Here is a 19,759-nt window from a genome sequence, read left to right as displayed (position 1 = left end):
AAAAACATATAAATAAAACACTTCCAATATTTGTGGGATTTCTTTTTTCTTACTTTATAGACAGGGTCTCGCTCTGTGGCCCAGGCTAGACTCAAGCCCATGGACTCAAGTAATCCTCCCCTCAGCCTCCCAAGTTGCTGGGACTACATGTGTCAGCCACCACTTCTGGCTTCTTCCAGTATTTTTAAAAGAACATTTCCTATAATGTTAGTTACCTAAGTTTATCCAAAGGAAATAAGTATGAGAAAACTTATTTCTCATACTTATGAGTTGAGATAGTTGAAAGAAAACTAAACCTTTTCTTTCAACCTGGACGGCCCACTGTTCAATTAGCTTAGAGCCACAAAGAGGTAGCAATCAATTCACTGAGGAGGAATGTTTCAAATTGTACTGCTCTTTCAGAATCCTCCAGTTTGATTATTCAATACCATTATTGTTCAGGGAGGGGAATGCGACATTGTTTCTAAAGGAAAGGCAGCTAAAAATTAAGAGTGGGTGGAAATCTTCAGTGAATCAGATCTGGTTTCTTGCTTAGAACAGAGACAGAACAACCATAGGCAAACAAAGTAAAATAAGGGCCAGGCGCAGTGGCTCACGACTGTAATCCTGGTACTTTAGGAAGCTGAGGCAGGAGGATAAACTGAACCCAGGAGTTGGAGACCAGCCTAGAAAACACAGTGAAACCTTGTCACTGTAAAAAAAGTTTAAAATGTGGCCGGGCGCAGTGGCTCACGCCTGTAATCCCAGCACTTTGGGAGGCCGAGGCGGGTCGATCACGAGGTCAGGAGATTGAGACCATCCTGGCTAACACGGTGAAACCCCGTCTCTACTAAAAACCAAAAAATTAGCCAGGCATGGTGGCGGGTGCCTGTAGTCCCAGCTACTGGGGAGGCTGAGGCAGGAGAATGGCGTGAACCCCGGAGGCGGAGGTTACAGTGAGCTGAGATTGCACCACTGCATTCCAGCCTGGGAGACAAGTGAGCCTCCATCTCAAAAAAAAAAGAAAAAAGAAAACTGACATGTAATCAAAGTATAAGAGTGGTATCATAAAAAACAAATGGTAGAAATGATATGTTGTTGTCAGAACACATACGTCCTCCTTCTTTTCCTTCTTCTTCTTCCTGGGGTGAGAATCAGATTCCTGTGAGGGGGCATTTAGCTCACTGGAGTATTCACGAATTAAAACTTCAATAGCCCCTTTAATCATCTGATCTCTCCTCTTTGTTTCTTCATCCAAGGCTTCTTCATCGTCATTAGTGACAGTTTCTGGCCTTGCATTCTTAAACAAAACAGCAAATTCAGGGGAAAGAAAAATCAAGCAAGAAAATCAAAATCACTCTACAACAAGAGTTAATAAACATACATATTTTCTCAAAAACATCTCTGTAGTCCTATTAAACACAGAGTTGGTTTTGTTCTTAACATCAGAAAAGCTTCATTTTTTTATTTCACTATTCCTGAGATACTAGTTCATTTTCATTTTCTTTTTCTATTAGCTATTAAGCTAAAAAATTCTGGTCCCTAAATTTCAGGACTAGCACACCATACAACATATCTGCAAACCATTCACAAGTTTTCAGACTGTTTTGCTCAATAGGTACACAAATAGTAACGATTGTATGTAAAAGTTCATTCTTTTAAACAGATACTAAACAGTTGAAAATTCAGTTATGTAGCAAAGGCAAAATGTAATTTTAAGTTAATTGTGATAGCTACCGCTCAGAATAAGCAAAATTGTATGTAGATTAAACACCAAACAAAAACATCAGATTGCTAAATACACCAAACTGCAAGAATCGGGAGTTTAGGGGCTGAAATGATGGCTTATTTCCTATTTGCTTTCTACGAGTTCTTATAATGCAGGAATACCACTTATAGAAACCATACACTTACAACCCTAACAAGGAATCAAAGTAAGTATCTGTAGGTCTTTATCAATAATTTTCTGGCCAGGCGCAGTGGCTCACTCCTGTACTCCCAGCACTACGGGAGGCCGAGGTGGGGTGGATCATGAGGTCAGGAGTTCAAGACCAGCCTGGCCAACATGGTGAAACCCCATCTCTACTAAAAATACAAAAATTAGCCGAGTGCGGTGGTGCATGCCTATAATTCCAGTTACTCAGGACGCTGAGGCAGGAGAATTGCTTAAAACCGGAAGGCAGTGGTTGCAGTGAGCAGAGATTGCGCCACTGCACTCCAGCCTGGGCAAAAGAGTGAAACTCCATCTCAATAATAATTACTATTTTCTAAGGAGTCTAGATTATTCCCTCTATGTGGGGAAAATTGTTGGCTTCTAATGTGCTACAATAGTTGTGCATGCCCCAAAGTTTTTAACGACTTACTTGGTAAACATATACAAAACATTTTCAGATACATACAAGAACCATGCTCATGTGCATACATGCCCGGCTCTTGGTCATAATTCCTGCAACTCTATTCAAGGTGAGTTTCATGCCTTGTGGCTCCTTAACAATGTAACTTAGCAGTAACTTTATAAGTTGACCACCAGCATTCTGAAAGCTGTCTCCAATGGATATATATTCAACAAACACTTTATTTCTTAAATTAATTTGCTCAACAAATTCTTTTTTTTTTTTTTTTTTGAGGCGGAGTCTTGCTCTGTTGCCCAGGCTGGAGTGCAATGGCATGATCTCAGCTCACTGCAAGCTCCAATTCCCGGTTTCAGGCCATTCTCCTGCCTTAGCCTCCTGAGTAGCTGGGACTACAGGCGCCCGCCACCACGCCCCGCTAATTTTTTTGTATTTTTATTAGAGATGGGGTTTCACCGTGTTAGCCAGGACATTCTCAATCTCCTGACCTCGTGATCGACCCGCCTCGGCCTCTCAAAGTGCTGGGATTACAGGCGTGAGCCACCCATCAACAAATTCTTAAGAGCATACTGTGAGAAAGATGCTGTACTTAAGACGGAATAAAATCCAAATTGAAAAACGTTCTCTTCTCCTCAAGCTGTACCACCACAGAGTAACAGATGGGTTATGACACAGATAACTTAAATATAAGGCATTACATGTTATTATAAAACTAACCACTTGGCAGGGCGCGGTGGCTCACGCCTGCAACCCAGCGCTTTGGGAGGCCAAGGCGGGCGGATGACGAGGTCAGGAGTTCGTGACCCGCCTGGCCAGCATGGTGAAACCCCCACCTACCAAAAATACAAAAAATTAGCTGGGCATGGTGACACGTGCCTGTAATCTCAGCTATTCGGGAGGCTGAGGCAGGAGAATTGCTTGAACCCAGGAGGTGGAGACTGCAGTGAGCAGAGCTCATGCTGCTCCATTCCAGCCTGGAAGACAGAGTGAGACTCTGTCTCCACTCCCCCCACTCAAAAAAAAAAAAAACCACACCCACACAAACAAAAAACTTGCTCCTGTAATCCCAGCATTTTGGGAGGCTGAGGCGGGTGGATCACAAGGTCAGGAGTTCGAGACCAGCCTGACCAACTGGTGAAACCCTGTCTCTACTAAAAAAAATACAAAAATTCCCCAGCCGGGTGCAGTGGCTCACGAAGTCAGGAGATGGAGACCATCCTGGCTAACATGGTGAAACCCCATCTCTACTAAAAACACAAAAAATGAGCCGGGCATGGTCCCAGCTACTTGGGAGGCTGAGGCAGGAGAATCGTTTGAACCCAGGAGGCAGAGATTGCAGTGAGCCAATATCATGCCACTGCACTCCAGCCTGGGCGACAGAGCGAGACTCTGTCTCAAAGAAAAAAAAAGATCCTTATAGACCCTACATTATTGTTTCCAGTGTAAACCAAAATTTAAATATCAATATGGCTATTTTACCTAAATTAGAGATAAAGCATTTGGAATTAACTAATTCACATTTTTAGAAGAAAAGTTTATTAACCCAAAAATCTTAACTGATTGCTAATATTTAAAAAAAAAAAAAAAAAAAAAGCCCTAGGCTGGGCGCAGTGGCTCACGCCTGTAATCCCAGCACTTTGGGAGGCCGAGGCGGGCAGATCACGAGGTCAGGAGATGGAGACCATCCTGGCTGACACAGTGAAACCCCGTCTCTACTAAAAACACAAAAAAAATTAGCCGGGCGTGGTGGTGGGCGCCTGTAGTCCCAGCTACTCGGGAGGCTGAGGCAGGAGAATGGTGTGAACCCAGGTGGTGGAGCTTGCAGTGAGCCGAGATCGCGCCACTGCACTCCAGCGTGGACGACAGAGCGAGACTCCGTCTCAAGAAAAAAAAAAAAAAAACAAACAAAAGAAACCCACAAAACCTGATCATGGTAGATGATCACGTTAGAAAGACCACTCCACAGACTGGCAAGTTTCATCTAAAGCTCTATCTCTGGAATATCAACTATACACGATTTTCTGATTTCCTGTTTTTTTCTTATACTTCAGAAACCAGATGGCCAGGTGCGGTGGCTCACACCTATAACCCCAACACTTTGGGAGGCCGAGGCGGGTGGACCACCTGAGGTCCAGAGTTCGAGACCAGGCTAACCAACATGGCGAAACCCATCTTTACTAAAAATACAAAAAATTAGCCAGGCGTGGTGGCGGGTGCCTGTACTCCCAGCTACTCAAGAGGTTGAGGCAGGAGAATCACTTGAACCCAGGAGGCGGAGGTTGCAAGTGAGCCGAGATTACACCATTGCACTCCAGCCTGGGTGAAAAGAGTGAGACTTCGGTGGGCAGAGAGGGAGAAACCAGAAAGCATATTCAGTAATACTGGGAAACAAAAGGTGAAGGATTCAGCCACACAGGAAGCTGACAGATTATCCGTAATGTTTACATGGCCCACCTAGTTGGTTCTTTTCAGAGAAATTAAAATTTCAATAGTAAAGATAGTAGCTGTAAAGTTAAACAGCTCTGCTGGGCTCATTCTTTGGCACTGAGTTATAGAATCCAAAGTACGAACCTTTTAAAAAACTTAAGGAAATGCAGAGTTCTTTCTTTTGAGAAAATGTAGACTCAGCCAGGCTAATTTCCAGACAAAGATGTTCACCTGAAGCAGCTGTCCTCTATTAATAGGTTCTTTCCAGAGAATAACTGTGCTTCCAGCACTTGTCAGTGTTCATTCTTGAATATATGGTTAATAACTATGACTTGTGACATACAAGCAGATATATTGTCTCCTATACTATTTTTGCTGGACAGCCAGAAAGCAATAGGACATGAAATAAATTAGCATGGCCACTTCACACGGAATACTTTTACTACTAGAGGTCAATAAGAAATGGAAAGAAAAGGGCCGGGCACAGTGGCTCACGCCTGTAATCCCAGCACTTCAGGAGGCCGAGGCAGGTGGATCACGAGGTCAGGAGATCGAGACCATCCTGGCTAACATGGTGAAACCCCGTCTCTATTAAAAAATACAAAAAATTAGCCGGGCATGGTGGCACGCGCCTGTAGTCCCAGCTACTTGGGCGGCTAAGGCAGGAGAATGGTGTGAACCCAGAAGGCGGAGCTTGCAGTGAGCCGAGATCGCGCCACTGTACTTCAGCCTGGGCGACAGAGCGAGACTCTGTCTCAAAAAAAAAAAAAGAAGAAATGGAAAGAAAAAAAGTTACACCTGCAAATTCTGCAAAATCTAAATTAAAATGTTCAGTCAAGTTGTTTGACAAGTCACCTTACACATGCGCAAAATTCTTCTTAAAATTCTGAATCTGGCTGGGCGCAGTGGCTCATGCCTGCAAACCCAGCACTTTGGGAGGCCGAAGCAGGAGAACTGCTTGAGCCCAGGAGTTCGACATCAGCCTGGGCAACACAGCGAGACCCCATCTCATAAAAAAAAGAAAATTTTGAGGGGGAGGAGGGAGGGATAGGATTAGGAGATATACCCAATGTTAAATGAAGAGTTAATGGGTGCAGCACACCAACATGGCACATGTATATACACATAACAAACCTGCACGTGGTGAACATGTACCCTAAAACTTAAAGTATAAAAAAAAAAAAAGAAAATTTAAAAAAAAAAAGAAAATTCCGGATCATGAAAAATATGTTGCTCTCCTAGACAAACTCATGTTTCCTTTTTAGTCAATGAGAAATAAGGAACTAATTGTTTTCTCTTCTGCCTCAGAGGAAAATGCCTAATAAAGCAACACAAAGGGTTCTCAATGTCTCATTCTCCTATCCTCTACTTAAGTAACAGCTTTCTAAATTTCTCCAACTAATCAACGACCAAGGATAAAAAACAATCACCATGTCATATTTTTATACTGAAAAATCATGGCGGCAGTGGACACCCATCTCGCCCCCACCATCTTCTCCCCTCCCCCTGCTCCCTCCCTCCAATCTCTCACTCTCCGGCTTTCATCCCTCCCTCCACCGCCCACCACCCTTAAAAAAAAAATCATGGCAAATCTCTAATCTACTCCACTACATAGTAATATTTGCTTAAGTTATTTGAAATTTTTTTTTACATCAGATAGAATGCTTTTTTAACCTATATTTGTTGAGTAAAATTGACACTCAAGGAAAATATGCCATGTTTATCCTATGACTTCAAATACCACTGGGCAAGAAGCCAAAGGGCACTCAGAAATACACGTAAAACAGTTGGAACAATAAATTATATAACTGATGTCTGTCAATTGTTTTAATTTCATTTTATTAAAAATAATTTTTCTGTGTAATTTTATTGCATGTAACTTCGCTTTTTTTTTGAGACAGAGTCTCAGTCTGTCGCCCAGGCTGGACTGCAGTGGCGCAACCTCAGCTAACTGCAACCTCCGCTTCCCGGGTTTTAAGTGATTTTCCTGCCTCAGCCTCCCAAGTAGCTGGGATTACAGGTGTGCACCACCACATCTGGCTAATTTTTGTATTTCCTTTTTAGTAGAGATGGGGTTCCACCATGTTGGCCAGGCTGGTTTCCAACTCCTGACCTCCGGTGATCCTCCGACCTCAGCCTCCCAAAGTGCTGGGATTACAGGTGTGAGCCACCACATCCAGACACATATTGCTTTTCCTGAAGACCAACAGACCTAAAGTGTGGTTACTCTGGCTAATGTTGATTATACAAGAAATGTAAGCTGGGCAGAGTGGCTCCTGCCTGTAATCCCAGCACTTTGGAAGGCTGAAGTAGGTGGATCACTTAAGCCCAGGAGTTCAAGGCCAGCCTGGACAACACAGTGAAACTTCATCTCAACAAAAAATATAAAACTTAGCCAGTATGGTGGTGCATACCTGTAGTCCCAGCTGAGGCAGAAGGATCACTGGAGCCTGGGAACAGGAGGTTGCAGTGAGCAGAGATCACACCACCCCACACTCCAGCCTGGGTGACAGAGCAACACTCTGTCCCCACCCCAAAAAAAGCAAGCAAGCAAGAAATGCGAAGTCACATAATTGTACACTTCCTTATTTATAAAAATATGTAGTATAGTGACTTATTTCATTTTCAGAGTTTTTCAGTATAACATTTGCAAATGCTACAAATTAAATGACCTCACAAACTGAAGATTAAACACAAGAAAACAGTGAGTCCTAGCAAATCAGAACACTGAAGATACTGAATCCATACTTTCAACTAGTTAGTATACAGTTATCACAAGGCAAACCTGAAAATTCTTATTTCAAACATTTCTGTTTTTTGAGGTTTTAGTGATGTGACAGGCAGTATTACTGATTTGAAATAAAATATAAATAAAATATAATTTCCTTATGAAGCAGGGTGAGGATAGTAAGACTGACAGATAAGCGTCTATTAACAAATGTTAATTCCGTCCTTGCTTTAGGCAAGACACTGTCCTAGGTGCTGTGGAGGTACAAGATTAAAGAGACACAGCCCACAAACTTATCACCCTTTCTATTTGTCATCAGAGATGGGGGTTGAAAGAGAATATGGGAATGCAATGGGTTACAAAGGGCTGTGAAAGAGAGAGATATATAAACAATATCTACTAAAACAGCTATAAAGATCTGCTCTATACGGGAACAGAGGACTTAATTCTGTCTGAGAGAAACTGAGGGTAGGCTGATAAAGTCTGTATGAATCAAGGGACATGTTAATTATAAGTATGGATAGAATTTCAACAGGGACCTTGGATAGGCAACAAAGACATGAGACGCCAGCAAAGCAAAAAGGAAGACTGTGGAGGTACATGCAGTAGTATGTGCAGGGGAGGGAAGAAGGAAGCTAGGAACATGGACTGGAGCGAGCCTTGAATGTCATCCTAAAAATATGGGCTTTATGGCTGGACACAGTGGCTCATGCCTGTAATCCCAGCACTTTGGGAGGCCGAGGTGGGTGGATCACCTGAGGTCAGGAGCTCAAGACCAGCCTGGAAAACATGGAGAAATCCCACCTCTACTAAAAATATAAAAATTAGCTGGGGGTGGTGGCGGGTGCCTATAATCTCAGCTACTCGGTAGGCCAAAGCAGGAGAATCGCTTGAACCCGGGAGGTGGAGGTTGCAGTGAGCCAAGATTTCGCCACTGCACTCCAGCCTGGGCAACAAAGCAAGACTGCATCAGAAAAAAAAGAGGGGGGGTACTTTTTTCTGTAAGAAATCCAAAACCATTAAGGATGGGTCTCACATAATAAACAAGACTTTCATAAAATTATACTTGTTTTAGAAATACAGGCAATGCTGGCCGGGCAGAGTGGCTCACACATAATCCCAGCACTTTGGGAGGCTGAGGCAGGCAGATCATCCAAGGTGAGGAGTTCAAGACCAGCCTCACTTACATAGTGAAAATACAAAAAGTAGCCAAGCCTGGTGGCGGACACCTGTAATCCCAGCTACTTGGGAGGCTGAGGAGGGAGAATCGCTCGAACCTGGGAGGTGGAGGTTGCAGTGAGCTAAGGTCGTGCCACTGCACTCCAGCTTGGGCAAGAGAGTGAGACTTCATTTCAAACAAACAAACAAACAAACAAAAACCCCTACATTTGGCCAGGTGTGGTGGCTCACACGTGTAATTCCAGCACTTTGGGAGGCCAAGGAGAGCAGATTACTTGAAGTCAGGAGTTCGAGACCAGCCTGGCCAACATGGTGAAACCCCATCTCTACTAAAAATACAAAAATTTGCTGAACGTGGTGGTGGATGCCTGTAATCCCAGCTACTCAGGAGGCTGAGGCAGGAGAATCACCTGAACACGGGAGGCAGAGGTTGCAGTGAGTCAAGATCGCACCACTGCACTCTAGTCTGAACGACATTCATACACAGAAAAATGTCTGGAAGAACATACATCCAAACTGTCTACAGTGTTGCTTATGATGATGGGATTACAGGTGGTATTTAATTGATTATTCATACTTTGCTTCATCTTGTGAGTTTTTTGGGTTTGGTTTTTATTTATTTTTTATTTTTTTAACAAAGAACTTGGAGGGAACATGACAGGTATTTCTTTTTTCTTTTTTGGCAGCGGGGAGACAGAGTTTCACTCTAGTTGTCCAGGCTGGAGTACAATGGCTCGCTCTCGGCTCACTGCAACCTCCGCCTCTCCAGTTCAAGCAATTCTCCTGCCTCAGCCTCTGAGTTGCTGGGATTACAGGCACCCACCACAACACTAGGCTAATTTTTTGTATTTTTAGTAGAGACAGGGTTTCGCCATGTTGGCCAGGTTGGTCTTGAACTCCTGACCTCAGGTGATCTGCCCGCCTCGGCCTCCCAAAGTGCTGAGATTACAGGCGTGAGCCACCACGCCCTGCAGAAAGCGATTTCTATTTTGAAAGATGATAAAAATTTGACGACAGCGAAAGACTCTTCCGGTTTTGTTTGTGTTGGGAGAAGGCATTAATAAATCTATTTTGGATTTGTTCAGCATGAGATGCCAAAAAGGAACTAAGAAGAGAAATGAAGGAAATATATACTCAAGTTTCAGCTATGTTTCACTTTGCTGAGGGGGTAATAATGTATACATTACAACACAATATACAACAATGTCCTTTATTTTAGCTTCACTTAGTATAGCTTGGATAAAGCCCCCAAGCTAAGGCAAGTAATCAGACTTTCATTCATTTTAGAGTCGGTGTACTTCTAAAAGAGAGGGAAACTAATAAAAATTGTGTAGGTTGAAATATATTTTGTACTTACTTACAAAGCTGCCTTAATGAATTAGCTCTGTTTGGAATAGTCTGTACCAGTGCTTTCTCTGGCAAGTTAACCTTGTCCAGCCTCCCTTACTACTTTCATCCCAACCTGGAACAAGCAAACCAACAGTCATCCACCCACTATGGGTAGATAAGACTTAAAATAACTACAAACTATAAAATACCCTCCTACATTTAAGCCACAAGCACATACATCATGATCTTTTGAAGCCCCGTATTAGATTCATTTATAATGAGAAGCATTACACTGAAATAGCACAGTCTGGCCTAGAAAACATAACACGACAGAAAACATACCCCATTAGAAGCTTTCTTCTTTGCTTTCCATTCATCCAGCTGTGCCTTTGTCTTTGCATCAACTTTAACAAGTAGCTTTTTCTCTCCAATTTGCAGGTCATGTAATAATCTGAGTGCACGGAGAGTAGATTCTGGCTCCTTGTACTCACAGAATCCGAAGGCTAGCAATTGATGAAAACAATTAGTGAAATATCAATTCACTTACAAAAGAAAAAAAGTTATGGAAAAGTAAAATCACTAGAGTCCAAATGTTTTAATACAAAGACCACTCAATTCATAATTCCACCCCTGTCCACCAATTCCCTTTGATAACCATTTCACTTTTAGTACCCTCAAACAACCAAAGGGGAAAAAAAGGGAAAAACAGAGGAGAGGAAGAAAAATTCAAATGAGACAAACTGCTATTCATTAGAAGCTCTAATAAAATATTTAGCAGAGTCAATGAAATTCATGATTAAAAGGAGTCAACTGGCCGGGCGCGGTGGCTCACGCCTGTAATCCCAGCACTTCGGGAGGCCAAGGCGGGTGGATCACAAGGTCAGGAGATCAAGATCATCCTGGCTAACACAGTGAAACTCTGTCTCTACTAAAAATACAAAAATAATTATTAGCCAGATGCAGTGGCAGGCACCTGTAGTCCCAGCTACTCGGGAGGCTGAGGCAGGAGAATGGCGTGAACCCAGGAGGCGGAGGTTGCAGTGAGCCGAGATAGCGCCACTGCAGTCCGGCCTGGGCGAAAGAGCGAGACTCTGTCTCAAAAAAAAAAAAAAAAAAAAAGGAGTCAGTTATTTCATAAATTCACCCTATCTAGACTTCCAAACAGCCACAAGAAAGAACAGACTGCAGGAACACAAACAATGCACTTTTCAATTCTGAGATGTTAAATTACAGAATTAGTCATCTTGTATCCTAGTTACCAGTCTATTTTACTTATATCTATTTCCTTTTATAACTAGTCAATCTCACTATTAAGATGACTTTAACAGAGATATTAAAACAAAATTAAATCTAAGAAGAGCAACCAACAAATTGAAAATAAAATCAAATAAATCTAAATATGTATATAACAACATGAAACAGAAAAAAACTACTGATATTAAAATAGTAAATTTGACTATAACATTTTCAGTGTGATATATCATAAAGACAAACAGATATGCCCCTCAAAAAAGTACCTTTAAGCCAGGCACAGTGGCTCACGCCTGTAATCCCAGCACTCTGGGAGGCAGAGGCGGGCAGATTACCTGAGATCAGTAGTTCCAGATCAGCCTGGCCAACATGGTGAAACCCTCTCTCTACTAAAAATACAAAAACTAGCTGGGTGTGGTGGCACATGCCTGTAGTCCCAGCAACTAGGGAGACTAAGGCAAGAGAACTGCCTGAACCCGGGAGGCAGAAGTTGCAGTAAGCTGAGATTGCCCCACTGCACTCCAGCCTGGGCAACAGAGAGAGACCCTGTCTCAAAAAAAAAGAAAAGTAATTTTAAATGCTCATATTGCTGATGATAGTGTCAATGTTGTTAGTGTGAAACTGTTATATGTGCAATGCGAGATAAAGCAACTCAGTAATTAATAGTTTATCATCCCCAATGGCCTTGAAACTCGGGGAACTCAGTGGGGGGAAAAAGGAGATACAAATATATGACAAAACAGGTTAAATAAAAACCTTTTAGTCCTGAATCTGAATTAGTATTAGTATAGACTGGAAAAACCTAAAAGCAAACACCAAACCACTGTTTTTTTTTTTTTAGACGGAGTCTCACTCTGTCGCCAGGCTGGAGTGTAGTGGTGCGATCTCGGCTCACTGCAAACTCTGCCTCCTGGGTTGAAGCGATCCTCCTGCCTCAGCCTCCTGAGTAACTCAGACTACAGGCGCGCACCACCACACCCAGCTAATTTCTGTATTTTTAGTAGAGACAGGGTTTCACCATGTTGGCCAGGATGGTCTTGATCTCTTGATCTGCCTGCCTCGGCCTCCCAAAGTGCTGGGATTATAAGCTTGAGCCACCATGCCCATCCCAAACCACTGTTAATATGAGTGCACCTAGTTGTCCAGATCATGATCTTCAAAACAATTTCCCCTGGAGAAATGGCTGATTCTAGGTCTGGGGCCGAAAACCTATTATACTAGATGACCTTGGAACAAATTGTCATACAAGATAACAAAGCAGCTGTCAAAGGTGTTCAGGGTCATGTCAAAACCCCTGGAGATGTAAAGTGCAGAGACAATTTAAGTTAAGCTTTAATGGTGATAATAACTACAATGAATCCACATTAAATACAATAACGCTAAATATGCTTCAATTCATAAGTTCACAATAATTCAAAAGAAAAAAGAAAATCAGTCACTGCTAGAGAATGCTGAGGATACCAACTCATTGTTTTAAGAAAGAAAGCCAGGGCATCTATCCTGCCTTTTCTGTATTAAATATGCCTCTACGCCAGGCATGGTGGCTCAAGCCTATAATCCCAGCACTTTGGGAGACTGAGGTGGGTGGATCACCTGAAGTCACGTGTTCAAGACTTGCCTGGCAAACAGGGCAAAATCACGCCTCTACTAAAAAAAAACAAAAAATTAGCTAGGCGTGGTGGTGGGCGCCTGTAATCCTGGCTACTCAGGAGGCTGAGGCAAGAGAACCGCTTGAACCCAGGAGGCGGAGGTTGCAGCAAGCTGAGATGGTGCCATCGCACTCCAGCCTGGGCAACAAGAGCGAAAAACTCCATCTCAAAACAATAAAAATGCCTCTAAGTTACCAAACAGTAGATGCAGGGGCAACTTTCTCCATAAAGAAGCATTCTACTAATATATGAAAAAGATTTGTTCCTCAATGAAAGAATGATAGAATTCTTCAAAACAGACTACTGATGAGGCTGGGCACGATGGCTCACGCCTGTAATCCCAGCACTTTGGGAGGCCAAGGCGGGCAGATCACGAGGTCAGGAGATCGAGACCAGCCTGGCCAACATGGCGAAACCCCGTCTCTACTAAAAGTACAAAAATTAGCTGGGTGGGGTGGTACGTGCTTGTAATCCTAGCTATTCGGGAGGCTGAGGCTGGAGAATTGTTTGAATCAGGGAGTTGGAGATTGCAGTGAGCCAAGATTGCACCACTGCACTCCAGCCTGGCAACATAACAAGACTCTGTCTCAAAAAAAAAAAAAAAAAAAAAAAAAAGACTACTGATGAATTACTTCCTAATGAATTAATCAATCTAGGCACTGGCAACACTGATCTTATTACACATACAAAAAAAGACAATCTCACATGTGTTCCCTGATGGAAGAATACTACCTTTATAGTATTCTTGCTATAAGGTGCTAGAATAAAAGCATTAAAAAAAAAAAAAAAAAAAAAATAGCGGCCAGGAGCGGTGGCTCGTGCCTGTAATCTCAGTACTGTGGGAGGCTGAGGTGGGCGGATCACAAGGTCAGCAGCTCAAGACCAGCCTGACCAACATGGAGAAACCCCGTCTCTACCAAAAATAAAAAATTAGCCAGGCATGGTGGCACATGCCTGTAATCCCAGCTTCTCGGGAGGCTGGGGCACGAGAATTGCTTGAACCTGGGAGGTGGAAGTTGCAGTGGGCCAAGATCGCACCATTGCACTCCAGCCTGGGCAAGATGAGCGAAACTCCTCCAAAAACAAAACAAAACAAAACAAACAAACAAAAAAAACAAAACACCACACAGCACACATCAAGTACAACTACTGACCACTTTACAGAAAATACAGAGGATACATTAATAGCAAATTATAGTACTGGAGCTGCATTCAGCAAAACTCAACTTAAAAAATACTACTGCACAAATGACCCAGTTTCTTCAACAAATAAACTGCAAGGAAAATTAGAAATAGAATAACTTAAAATATTAAGAGTCTGGCCAGTTAGCTCAGTTGGTTAGAGGATGGTGCTAATAATAAAATATTAGGAGACTTAAAACAAATTACCAACTAGTTGCAATGTGTAGACTTCATATAGATCCTGAATCAAATGAACTATTTAAAAAATTGACATTTGAGGCCGGGTGTGGTGGCTCCTGCCTGTAATCCCAGCATTTTAGGAGGTCAAGGCAGGTGGATCATCTGAGGTCAGGAGTTTGAGACCAGCCTGGCCAACATGGTGAAACCCCATCTCTACTAAAAATACAAAAATTAGCCGGGCATGGTGGCTACTCAGCTACTCAGGAGTAGCTACTCAGGAGGCTGAGTAATCCCAGCTACTCAGGAGGCTGAAGCAGGAGAACTGCTCCAACCCAGGAGGCAGAGGTTGCAGTGAGCCAAGATCACGCCACTGCACTCCAGCCTAGGTGACAGAGTGAGACTAGGTCTCAAAAAAAAAAAAAAAGTTAACAGGCCATGATTGTCTCTTCTTCTCCCTTACTAACACTAATTGTTCCATCTTGATCATGCAGTCATTTCTTGAGACAAAAGAGATTTTTGAAAAAACAAGAAACCAGTTAAATTGAGCAAATTTAATTTTTTCCTTTCCTGTTACACCTTTTTCCTCCTTCTGATCTCAATTCTCAGCCAATATTTTCCCAAACTCCCTTTTAACCCTATTTTAATAAAAAAGAGGACAAAAAGTGCTAATAAAATAAGTCTTACTGATAAAGACAATGAGAGTAAGTCATGCAAAGTGATTTAAGCACACAGGTTAAAGTGATTTCAGCAAATAAGGAAAAAAATGACATACCTTGAAGCTTTCCGGAAGCACCTTGTACTCTCTTCCAGCTCAAAACCAAACCACATTTCTTAAAAAGAAAACAAAACAAAAAGATTGCTACCATTTAACAAAATAATTTTTAATGTAACTAAAAGCAAAATTATATTTCTACTAGGGATAAAAAACATAAAATAAAAAACCAGCAACTACATTTGCGAAAATTTTTGCAATTCCCACAAACTTATCACATGAAAGAAATGAACAACAAATCATTTAAAGAAAAATATAAATTCTTACTGATTCTTCATTTGCAGAACATTGTTCACCTTTTATTAAAAGTTTCGCATCACTACTTATCCTAACAAAATAAACACGTAAACCTAAATGCCTAAAATTAGAATGGTTAAAACAAACTATAATAAATTTAAGTAAATATTATGAACCTACAAAGAAATGTTTTGAAACAATATGTATGTATTTATAAAGGACTTTTTTTTCTTTTCAGACGGGAGGCTCGCTCTGTCACCCAGGCTGCAGTGCAGTGGCGTGATCTTGGCTCACTGCAACCTCCACCTCCCAGATTCAAGCGATTCTTCTGCCTCAGCCTCCTAAGTAGCTGGGACTACAGGCAGGCATTACCATGACTGGCTGTTTTTTTTTTTTTTAATTTATTTTTAGTAGAGACGGGGTTTCATTACATTACCCAGGCTGGTCTTGAACTCCTGACCTCGTGATCTGCCCGCCTCAGCCTCCCAAAGTGCTGGGATTACAAGCATGAGCCACTGCGCCCAGCCATCAAGGATTTTTAACATGGGAAAATGCTTGATACGGTATGCAAAAATAACTTGGGAAAAGAAAATGCAGATACACAGCAAGACGTTAACTATAAACAAAAACAACTTTCTGTAAAATAAAGAGAAATATTCCAAAATGTGAAGGATGGCAGGTTATCTGAACGGTGGGACACTATAATACTTTAAAAATAAAAGCAGCCAGGTGTGGCTCACGTCTATAATCCCAACACTTTGGGAGGCTGATGTGGAAGGACTGCTTGAGCCCAGGAGTTCAAGACCAGCCTGGGCAACATAGGGAGACACCATCTCTACAAAAACAGAAAAATTAGGCAGGCGTGGTGGCACACACCACTGGTCCCAGCTACTCAGGAGGATGAGACAGATGGATGGCTTGAGCCCAGGAAATGGAGGCTGCAGTGAGCTGTAATCATGTCACTACACTCCAGCCTGAGCAACAGAACCAGACTGTCTCAAAAAAGAAAAATAAAATAAAGTTCTACCCAGTTAAAAAAAAGACAGAGGGAGGTTGTAGGTGAGAAATCTTCAGAGAACAAGAGAAAACCAATGGAAACTTGAAACATGGCATTAAAAATAAATATTTCAATGGAAGTCTGGAAGGTAAAGTTAAGGACAAATCCCAAGAACCCGTACAATATAGTAAGAGATGGAAAATAGGAAATTAAAAACACATAGGTCAAACCTGGAAGCTCAACATCCGAACAGAGTTCCTGAAGAAAGTAAAAAGAATTCTCAAATAGCCCAAAAATTTCTCCTGAAAAAAGTCTCCAGAACGAAATGGCCCACCAGGTAAGTGACCAACACAATTATATAAAAAAAATAAGAAAATCAAATAAACATTCGAAGAATTTCACATAATTAGGAACTAAAACCTCCAATCAGTCAACTCTTCACTAGGAGAGGCATTCCAGGGAAAAACACTTCACACACAAAGAGCATTCAGAATGATGCGGGACTTCTGAAAACCATCATCAGATGTCGTAACACGATAAGGCAACATCTTCAATGTGAGGAAGATAAGCTTCAACACAGGATTCTATATCCCAGTAAACTACTGACCACATGAAATAAAAAGCACTTCAGACTTAGATTCAGAAAAGTTACCAACCACACACCCATATATACCATGTACATCACATACAGAGGATGTATCATCCCAATATAACAGGAACTACTATGTGTCGGCATGTGTCGGCACAAGCAAGATATAGGATCCAAACCATCCAACACAGAAGAGCAATAAGGGGAATACTAGAAAAGACAGAAAAAATCCAAGGATAAAAGTAGACTTAGAGGAACCAGAATACATGAGACGAACAAAGGGATCTGACAGGAGGGGCTCTAGAAAAGAAGGGAAAAGAATCCCCACACTTTGGGAAGCCAAGGTGGGTGGATCACTTCAGGTCAAAGGTTCGAGACCAGTCTGGCCAACATGGTAAAACCCCGTCTCTATTAAAAATACAAAAATTAGCCGAACATGGTGGCGGGTGCCTGAAATCCCAGCTACTTGGGAGGCTGAGGCAGAAGAATCACTGACCCAGGAAGCGGAGGTTGCAGTGAGCTGAGATTGCACCACTGCACTCCAGCCTGGGCAACAGAGCGAGACTCTGTCTCAAAAATAAAAAATAAAAATAAGAAAATGGACTAGGCACAGTGGCTCACGCATTTAATCCCAGCACTTTGGGAGGCTGAGGCAGGGAGATCACTGGAGGTCAGAAGTACCAGACCAGCCTGGTAAACCTGGTGAAACCCCGTCTCTACTGAAAATACAAAAATTAGCCAGGTGTGGTAGCAGGCATCCATAATCCCAGCTATTCGGGAGGCTAAGGCAGGAATCACTTGAACCCCGGATGGCGAAGTTGCAGTGAGCTGAGATCATGCCACTGCACTCCAGCCTGGATAACAGAGTGAGACTCCATCTCAAAAAAAAAAAGAAAGAAAGAAAAGAAAAGAAAATACAATCATAGCACATAACCTAGTTCTGCTAAAACTATTTACATAATAACACTTATTAACAAGTTCGCCATCTTGTAACACCTGTAAGGAAGCTGGGGAAGGGAGACTGAGGCCTTTAACAGTTTAGGCCTCAAGCTACCATAACATGTCAACATATAATACCAAAATTATGAAGAAAGAACAGTAAAAAGGCATATTGAAATAGGAATAAGGTATTTCACAACACAATGTAAAAGTCTAAATAAACACCAACTGTTAAAAAAGATGTATAAGAGGGCCAGGCGCGGTGGCTCACGCCTGTAATCCCAGCACTTTGGGAGGCCAAGGCAGGCGGATCACGAGGTCAGGAGATCGAGACCATCCTGGCTAACATGGTGAAACCTTGTCTCTACTAAAAATACAAAAAATTAGCCGGGCGTGGTGGTGGGTGCCTGTAGTCCCAGCTACTTGGGAGGCTGAGGCAGGAGAATGGCATGAACCTGGGAGGCGGAGCTTGCAGTGAGCCGAGACGGTGCCACTGCACTCCAGCCTGGGCTACAGAGCAAGACTCCATCTCAAAAAAAAAAAAAAAAGTGTAAGAATAGAAACTCGGACATGACACTGCTGCAGTAAATATAAATAAACTGGTGGGGAATTATCTTGTAAAGCTGCAGATAAGCATGCCCTAAGACTCAGAAATTGCACTTCTATGAGAATATGTGATGAGAATCTTTTCACATACACCTAGGGAGAAAGCATTAGCAGTAATAACATAGCAAAACAGAGACTTCCAGAAGCAGACAGAAGCAAACACATTTCTACACTCCAGTACCTTCTGACTTTCCTGAATTCCATTAGAGGAGAGTAAGTGCTAGTTCTCTGCAGACCCCAGATTAGGCCTTGTGGCTGCAGTGAAAAGAAACCCAGGAGAAAACTCAAGAATAAAAATGGAGTCAGGCTTCAGACTGAAATTACCAAAAATCCCATGGAAGTAAAGGAAGAAAATGAAACTGAGAAACCCAAAACATCCTCAGACCAGTTAATTAAAACTTACAGAGTGCCCAGGAGATCCAGTTTTCTAAAAGAACAGGAATTTCTTAAATATGAAGAGTTGAGGAACAAGAATCATGAATGATGTAAAGTAACTGCCCAGCATCTCAGAGGGGCATAAGGAGAGCAGGCAACAATATTTCCAGAGGATGACAAGATTGCAGGACTCATACTGAACTACTCATGAGGTGAACCACAGGTTGAGGTAACCCTGGCCCTGTCCTTACAGAGAACCTATACAGGATTCTGGGATACAGACGAAGAATGACATCTTTGCAGATCCTCTCAGTGCAGAATATAGTCATTCTTCCAAACTCCTTTTTTTGTGTGTGAGACAAAGTCTAACTTTGTCACCCAGGCTGGAGTGCAGTGGCGCCATCTCAACTCACTGCAACCTCTGCCTCCCAGGTTCAAATGATTTTCCCGCCTCAGCCTCCTGCGTAGTTGGGATTGCAGGCACCCACAACCACACCTGGTTAATTTTTGTATTTTTAGTAGAGACGGGGTTTCGCCATGTTGATTAGGCTGGTCTCAAACTCCTGACCTCAAGTGATCCGCTCACCTTGGCCCCCCAAAGTGCTGGGATTACAGGTGTGAGCCACGGTGCCTGGCCTTGTTTTATTATACAATCATTCAGCATTATTTCACTTAACAACGTACATGTATCATCAAGATAAAATCTTAAAAAGGTAAAAAAAAGTGAATCAACAAGTTTACCAAATTTAAATAACTTACTACTATTCAAGCTCAGAATAAAACTTTAAAAGGAATCAGTCAATCATCACTGGATGCTAAAATCACTGTTTAAGGTCACTGGGGAAAAAGACTCACAGTCTCAAAATATTAACCCAGGCCAGGTGTGGTGGCCCATGCGTGTAATCTCAACACTTTGGGAAGCCAAAGCAGGCGGTTTGCTTGACGCCAGGAGTTCAAGACAAATCTGGACAACATAACGAAACCTTGTC

At 42.3% G+C, this 19,759-nt stretch overlaps 1 protein-coding gene across 3 annotated transcripts in view; it reads right to left on the bottom strand.

Moving 5' to 3' along the window:
* RBM25 (RNA binding motif protein 25) overlaps positions 1–19,759 on the bottom strand; it is a 60,809-nt gene that overhangs the window by 24,036 nt on the left and 17,014 nt on the right. For all 3 annotated transcript variants that reach the window (XM_024231620.3, XM_054530792.1, XM_054530791.2), the window contains 3 exons: positions 15,028–15,085; positions 10,336–10,496; positions 1,094–1,279 (listed from right to left, as the gene is read on the bottom strand). In XM_024231620.3, coding sequence (XP_024087388.1) covers positions 1,094–1,279; positions 10,336–10,496; positions 15,028–15,085 — 405 coding nt within the window. The remainder of the gene's footprint in view (positions 1–1,093; positions 1,280–10,335; positions 10,497–15,027; positions 15,086–19,759) is intronic.

This window comes from Pongo abelii, chromosome 15 (assembly GCF_028885655.2).
Source record: "Pongo abelii isolate AG06213 chromosome 15, NHGRI_mPonAbe1-v2.0_pri, whole genome shotgun sequence".
Lineage (NCBI taxonomy): Eukaryota > Metazoa > Chordata > Mammalia > Primates > Hominidae > Pongo > Pongo abelii.
Note: the sequence above shows the minus strand (reverse complement) of the source record. Positions and strands in the feature narration are given on the sequence as shown.